Source organism: Manacus candei, unplaced genomic scaffold, assembly GCF_025592945.1.
Source record: "Manacus candei isolate 608988 ecotype Guabito, Panama unplaced genomic scaffold, ASM2559294v1 h1tg000114l, whole genome shotgun sequence".
NCBI classification, from domain to species: domain Eukaryota; kingdom Metazoa; phylum Chordata; class Aves; order Passeriformes; family Pipridae; genus Manacus; species Manacus candei.
Genome location: NW_026138162.1, coordinates 2435423 through 2443229, shown reverse-complemented (window position 1 = coordinate 2443229; position 7807 = coordinate 2435423). Strand labels below are relative to the sequence as shown.

The following is a 7807-nucleotide window of genomic DNA, read 5'->3' as shown; positions in this document are numbered from 1 at the left end:
CCAACCCAAACCATTCAGTGATTCCATGAGCACCCCTCCTGCCTCGCCAGGCTGACCACCTCGGAGCTACCAGTGCCAGTGGGACACTGGCCTTTCCAAGCCGTGACAGAGGCCCCGCGTGTGACAACAGAAGGCATGTCTGGGGGGTTTTCATTTTTCATGGCTCTGGAGTTCTCTGGGCAAACAGGAAGCAAAATCCCAGTGTTTTAATCCACCTTCAACTTGTCTTTGGTCTGTGGTTTTTTTTTTTTCCCCACGATTAATTGCCTATTCCAATTTATTATGAAGACTAAATTCCAGTCTATTACTTAAAAAAAAAACAAACAAAAACCACAAACAACTAAAGAACGCAAAAAACACAAACAAAAAAAAAAAAACCAAAACCAAAACCAAACCAAACTAAACCTAACACAAAAAACCGAATAAAACACTGCGAGGAGCTCCTCTCGACGCTGGGAGACGCTGCCTCCCGCCCCTGCAGGAAACGGCAGCTCCAGGCGACGTTTGGCTCCTCCCGCTGTCCGTCCGAACCGCTGTTTCCCGTTGCCGTGGTGACGCTCCCGGCGGCGCAGCGGCGGGGTCTCGTTCTCCGCACGGAGCGCCTGACCGGCCGCGGTTGGCGGCCGCGGGTTTTCAGAGTGGAGGGTTGGCCGACCTCCGGAGGCGGCCGGGCAGGCGGGGGCTCCGAGAGAGGCTCGGATGAACGGTAAGTGAGTGGGTGTGTGGAGTAGACAAGCAGGACTGGAGGGCGGTGGGTGCCCGGAGGGATGGACTACAGCTCCCAGCATGCAAAGGGGCGGCTCCTCCCGGGACGCGGCAGTGGGCGGGGCTGTCTCCCGCCGCGATTCCTTTTGGGAGGTGTAGTTGTAGTTCGCCAGGTCCGATTCACGCCGTCCCGGCTAAGGTGCGCTTAGCTCGCTCTGTCTCCTGCTGCAGGAGTCAGCGAGGGACCAGGAGCTGCTCGCTGCCTCAGATGGGGCGGATCTGGGCTGCCTCCCATGTCCCTTGATTGAAAAGGGGCACGGGTTGAGCAAGGAGGGAGGTGGGATGACGGAGAACCCGTTTTCCTCTAGCCTGGATCCATCCACAAGTCTTGTTCTTCTGTGGGTTGTGCCATTTCTCTGCATCATTAAAACTTCCATGAGTGCTTTTGGATTCTTAGTCTTATCTTGTAATTGTTAATACTTATTTATTGTTCAAAACTTTTTTTCTCCTTGGTAGCTTATAGGGCTGAAAAAAATTCCTTGTGAATCTTAGGTCATGGCACTGATACTGTTCACAAACAGTAGAGAGCAGGCAGAGGTTTTTAATGTTGAAATTTCATAAAATTTGCAAAATTTTGAGTGGTAGTGTGAGGGGGACTCTCCTATCCCAAGGTAATATTTTTCTTGTTTTTGCTTGTTGTTATGGAGCGAGATGTTCATGTTTTAAGCCAACTGTTCAATAAATACATCTGAATGAATGTAGGCTAAGTGAAGACTTTATTTTTGTTCATGCTGTGATGAAAAGTATTATTTTCTTTGTGTAGCTTTGAAAGTAGATAAGACACTGTGGAAAGTACAATGTCAGAAAATACTGAAGGAATTGAAAAAGAAATAGAAATTGAATTGGGCAGAATCAGCGTTACGTCCTTTGAAGCAGATGATCCTGACACAGAGGTATCAGATGAACCCTTGAGTGACAGTGAGACAGTAAGTACTCAATGAGCTAAAACTGCTTCTGTTGCTACTTGAAAGTAGTGCTGGCATTGGGAATCATGTAGGATGAATGAACGTACTCCTGGCATATCTAACCTGAGGATTTCTTCTGTAAAGTAGTCTCGGTAGTATTGCATCATGGAGAGTGAACCTTCAGTGGTGACAGGACAATAAGAGAGATGAATACCAGCATTCTGCTTAAGTTAGAAAATCAGACCCAGATATTTTGTTTCAGAATCCTCTGGAGCTGGAAGATATGATCGAAGCTATAGAGGTGGATTAAATCTGGATGAATAAACCAATGATTCTTCATTGAAATCTGTATTTAAAATCTTACAGGAGAATGTCTTATGAGATTCCTTATGAGACTTACACATATTAATTTCATTTAAGTGGGTGATTCAAATCCTCTTTTTGGAAGACTTCTTGTTTTGGGGAATCATTTTCCTCTGAAATACAATTAATTATTTGGATCCTTTTCAGCTATTATTATCTTTCGGACTCATAGCAAAAGGATTGGTTTGTAGGATATTAGGGTAGATAATATTGGTCATATGTGACCATAAAACATGTTTGATATGACATAAAGATACACAAAGGCAGTATGTGGTGTTTGTGCACTCACATACTGAATGTCAGCAATGTTCACCACAATTTGCACAACTGAGAGAAGGCAATCCATTTTCCCAAATTCTTGCAGGAAAAGACAGTCTTTTGAATAGAAGGTTTCTATGTAGTAAAGAAAGTTGAAGCATTGGATTTACATACATACTTTAAACATTAATAAATTTAAAATTAATTTATTTTTTAAAGAACATTTTAAAGAAAAAGATCCTGTGCATGATAGTTATTTGTTCATTTTTGTCTCATCCTTTTCCTTAACTTCTTGGTCCAACACAGTTATAAACACAATGTTAATTGAAACATGTTTCTGATGTCAGTGAAAAATAAGTTACTAAAATTTGATTAGAATGTAATTAAAATTAGAATTATTAATTGTTCAGTGGGTGGTAAGACAATAGAAAGAGTGTAGAAATTGGGGAAAATTTTGGTGGCAGTTGCTATTAAATCTCCATCGATGCTTTATAGGTGAAGCCAAAATGAGTCTACATTCTTACATGTCAAGTATTTACCTCTGTCAGACCTGTGAGATGAAAATGTAGAATTTATGTCAAAGGTCATGTTTTTCTAGATTTCAGATGGCTTACCAGAATCAGTTCTCTCCTATTTAAACTTTATCAAGAGCAGCAATCAAGATGCTGAAAAGCTTATACTGCAAGACTTAGAAGATGAACAAACTACAAGTAAGCAGGGATCACAATTCAAATGTTTGTGCACCTTGTATTGTCAGTGGAAGTTAGACTAAAAATCATTAGTAAAATAATGCAAAATTTTAGGTAGTGCAAGCTGTGAAATCTATTCCGTCAGCTTCTGAACACGTGCTGAAAATCTCTAGGCATAAAACCATGCAACGCTATCTTCCAGAATTTACATCTGGGTATGAATTGAACTTTTCAAAAATTGATCTAATGCTAAAGGAGGCAAGTTGGAAGATCACTCTCTGAAACAGGACCTGGCCCAGACTCTTCATGAAAATCTAAAATGAAGTCAGTAGGAGCTGAAGTTCAGTGTTCAGATACAATTGACCCCTATAGGATATGTTTGAAGTCTGTCTTGAGAGATGCCAAAGCTAGCATTAAAATAAATGACCTTGTAATTGGGAACAATATTACTGTCAGCTGTGTGACTGCAGCCAAGCTCATAGTTCATATGCCAGAGAGCTGGCATCGTCTGTTCCATTAGTGCAATAGTCTTCATGAACAGAAGTTCAATATTGTCTATAAATTTAGATATTTGATGACTGTTTCTTTTTATCCTTTTTTTGTAATGCAATCTTACTCTTTTTCATTGTTTTTATAGTTCTTGGTCAGTTCTTGACCTATTTCATACAAGTTCTACTGTATTTTTCTGCACAGAAAATGTTCTACTGTGCTCCATACTGTGGAATTCTCTTTCATATTTGCTATCACTGTATTCTTACAGTACCATTGTGTGTATTTCTGTTACACATATTTGCTGCTTGTAATGTAGATAAATGATTCCCACATATATTTAAGTAAAACTGGGGGAGAAGGAAAGGAAAAAAACCCCAGCTTTATTTTAGTTTAAACAAATTGAGTAACTAAGGAGTACAGACTAAAACTGAGCACTGGTAATAATTTAATTCTCTCTGTGAATTAAATTATATATTTATTTTTTCTTTAGATGACATTTATGGAGTAGTTTCTTGTCATACTTCTGAATCAAATGAAGATCCAGAACAATTTAAAGAAAAGGTATTTTTTATTTATGCAATATTTATATATAGTGGACTATATATATATATAAAAATATATATATATTTATAGTGGACAAAATTAATATTAAATAATCTAGATAACTTACACTTGCTTTGGTGGCCTCCTAAGGAGACCTATAAATGTGTTCATAAGGCATTAAGATGAGTTTGTATATACAACTCTTTAAAACTGGGACATCATCTGTAATACACCATCTGTATAAGCTTTAAAATTTAAAATAAATTCTCTGTATCAATCCTTGAGATACTGAGCACAAAAATCAACAAAATTAAATAAAAGTGAATAATCCTTTATTGCTAATTATTTGAAGAATAGTATGATAACACTTTTGAGTTTCTCTAATCTTATTTTTTTATGATCAGGAAGATGTGCTACTATTAATCTTGATCCTAATATATTCCATAATTTAATAGAAAATGTAGACATAGTAATGTCTGTGCCTTTCAAAGACAAAGCAAGAGTTATGAACATCAGTTCTATATTTTCATAGGATTTGGCTGAATAACTCGCTGAAGTTCTTAGAAAAACATAAAACTGAATTTAATAACTTTTAATTTGTCGTCTGGCTTTTATTAGTGAGCACTCTTGCAAACATCTTTCTTTTTTTCTCAGAAGACCATTGTTTAGGACAGCACGATTACTTCATGTGACTTCAGCTGCATTACAAATATTAGTATATGCCCCAAACATGTGATGAATGAATGATAAATGAGCAGGAATAGATTACTTGCCAGTAAATAACAATGAAACAAATATAGCAATCTTTGTGTCCATAGTATTATTTTGAAACAGACTTCTTAAACATTTACTCTGTTACTAGTTCTTCCCCAATGTGCATAACAGTATTAATGTGTAAATATAGTGCTTGGTTCCACAGAAAGTAAAATAAATCCCAAATGCAAAATATTCATTTTTCCAAGTCAAAGTGTAAAGTATATTTTAAAAAGCACATAGAAATATTATGCGTTTTGGGAAATACTGCAAAATTTATTACTCTAGAAAACCATAGTTTGACTGACAGGTTTGCATTAATCAATGTGTGAGGATTCCAGTCAGTTGTAAGTTTCATATACGATAAAAAGATTATCCATGTTCTGGAAGATTTTTATAATGTTCTGCTTTTAAATTTTGTTTCTTGTTCTTTTATAATAATATTAAACTGTATTAGATACTGTCTGAAATTGAAAACGAAGTCTTGCAGATTACTACAACACCTAGTTATAGTCAATCCACCAGTGATGAACTGGTCACTGATGACCACTTACTTACAGGTAAGCAAACATATTAGTCATTTGGTTGAGTTGATCTTTAGCATCATATCACTATTTCTTGCTTTTCTGTTTTCATAAGTATCATAACATTTTTTGTAAAGAATTGCACATTACATTATACAGCAGGGCTTGGTACTTGATGAATTGGACATGAGTAAACACCTGTACTTTTGTCTCATTTCAGGATGACAAAATCATCATAGGAATTTGTATCAAAAAATACCACCCAAAAAACTATTTAAATAATTATTAATAGAAATTGTAAACCAGATTGGAGGCACTAAGCAGGTTCTACTTTGACCATAGCTTCTTTGGGGTTTTTTTTAGTAGTCACATTGGCTGGGAATGTTTCCTTTTCCGTGGCTTTAGGATAAGTTGAGCTGAAGTGTATGAGTTGTAAAAGCCTCACTAATAGCCACAGAAGACATCTTGTATAATCCTGCAATATGCATTGTTAGAATAAGCATAATAGTTGCAGAGTCAGTAAGTGTGCAAAATAATAATAAGACATCCCTGATGCAAAGGACTCATGCTGTAGTTCTGATTTCCTTGGGGCTATATATTGCTGGCTGTATCAGCACAGCATCCTTTCCTTGTCAAGTACTATAAGACTGTTTAATGTCCCCCAATGCTTATTAGAAAATTAAAAAGCAGGTTTGCTTGGTTGATTGCAAATTCATAGCTGGTCTTGAAATGAGCATAAGCCTTGCTCATCATGAAGTAGAAGAAAAGTGTAGACAAGAACTTGAGCTTGAAGATCAGAAGAGGAAAAAGTGGAAGGCTGAGAGAGAATTACGGGAAAAACAAAATGAAGAAGAACACGCAAGAAGGGTACAGCACCTGGAGCAATTTGAGGCTGAAAGAGTAAAGCTAGACCTTCTTCATAAGGTAATTAATGATATTGAAACCAATCCATTCCCATCTAGACTATCTGAATTCAAGATCTAATGTGAAAAAGAGAGTACTGTCCCACACTGTATGACTGCTCTAAAATCTGTCTACTTGTTTTACCAAAGTGATTACTTGTTTTACCAAAGTGATTTGTAAGACATATTTATGTATAATCCATTGGGGTTTATGTGTTTACTGCTTTGATCAACAGCAAGTGAATTTGCTGTGCTAAATGTGAAATTATTCTTGAAGCTTTGCCCTTACAAAGTTTTTATATTATGGCAACAGCCAAAGTACTGAGAATAAGAGATGTGCTGAAATAATCACAAATGAAAGATGGTCACTGTGCATTAATAGAAAAAAAACTTACCTACTTTGGACCTCCCACCTCAGTTTCACATTTAAATGTAAAAACTTAAGTGCAGTAATTGGAACCAAAATCATTCAGTTCAGCAATGCTGGCGCTGTGCTCCATCTGGGTAAAAGGTACAATACTTCCTTTTCTTGTCTTTACCTGGGAAATTGACTCAGGTTTTATCTACTGAGTTCTGCCACAACAGAACATGTGGACTGGTTGCATTCTCAGAGTATCTAGTCAAGCTGTTTGCTATAGCTTGTGGTGCATACTGAATGAGAAAATTTGATAGCTCTCCACAAAAGAGTATAAGAGCATGAAGAAATGTAACTCAGATATTATACTTGTGAGGCCATGGCATTTTATTATTTAGCCTAAATAATTGTGTTTTGAGAGATACATCAACGCTACATTTTCAGGTAACTAATTTGTGGCTTTCTGAAAAAGTGGGCATCTTGGTCCTAGCAAGATTATTCAAGTCACCAAAATTAGGGAAGGGCTTAGTAAGTGAAAAGACCTTTTTGATCTCTGAAGGCCAGTTCAATGTCTGCTATAGCTCTCTTTTCAACAGGCCACAAAATTGGTAGGCCACCTTGGTTCTTTGGTGTCACAAATCATTTTTGGGTGTAGAACGGCTTTCTTCCTCTAGACCAAGTGGGGCATGGCAACCTTTAGACACTTTGGTATTGATGTTGCTAGAGCACTCTTTTTGGAGGTGACAGAGACTATCTTCCCCCATTACAGAAGGATCTAGATGTCTAGTCTCCTGTTGTCTGAACTGCTTGCTTCTGAATATCTATCAAAACCAGTACTTAGAAACCTGTGAGACTTTATGCTCCAAGTTGGAAGTACTAGTTTGTTTATACTTTCTTCATATCCTTCTCTATGTTTGATTTGGCTGATACTGATATATCTTGGTTCCACCAGGAGTCATGTGGTTCTAGATCAGCCTCTGTTTTTTAGTTACTGTCTGCTAACTTTCAGTCAGATGTAATTCTAGATAGTGTAGATTTCTTTTTTTCTGATTGAGACTATCTTGGGCAAAGAGGGAAATACTATTTATTTGCAAATAGTGAGAAAGTAGACGTGAACTTTCAATTTTCCATTGAGAAACAATTTCAGTGAAAAAAATTTCTTTAGCTTTACTGAACAAAATGTCCATTCTAAAGATTTTGATATTATCACTACTTATCAGTGCAATTAAAGAGACACTGTTCATACTGCTGTTCAGAT

General features: G+C 37.1%; 1 protein-coding gene across 8 annotated transcripts in view; it reads left to right on the top strand.

Moving 5' to 3' along the window:
* The first annotated feature begins 257 nt into the window (after positions 1-257).
* LRRIQ1 (leucine rich repeats and IQ motif containing 1) overlaps positions 258-7807 on the top strand; it is a 110874-nt gene continuing 103324 nt past the window's right edge. For 4 of the 8 annotated variants that reach the window (XM_051770026.1, XM_051770030.1, XM_051770031.1 and 1 more), the window contains exons 1-6: positions 864-1042; positions 1529-1691; positions 2890-3001; positions 3963-4033; positions 5226-5328; positions 6011-6216. In XM_051770026.1, the coding sequence (XP_051625986.1) occupies positions 1563-1691; positions 2890-3001; positions 3963-4033; positions 5226-5328; positions 6011-6216 (621 nt within the window). In that variant the 5' untranslated portion in view covers positions 864-1042; positions 1529-1562. Of the gene's footprint in view, positions 707-862; positions 1043-1528; positions 1692-2889; positions 3002-3962; positions 4034-5225; positions 5329-6010; positions 6217-7807 lie in introns of those variants that run through there. The other 4 variants (XM_051770028.1, XM_051770027.1, XM_051770024.1 and 1 more) reach the window with 2 other exon arrangements.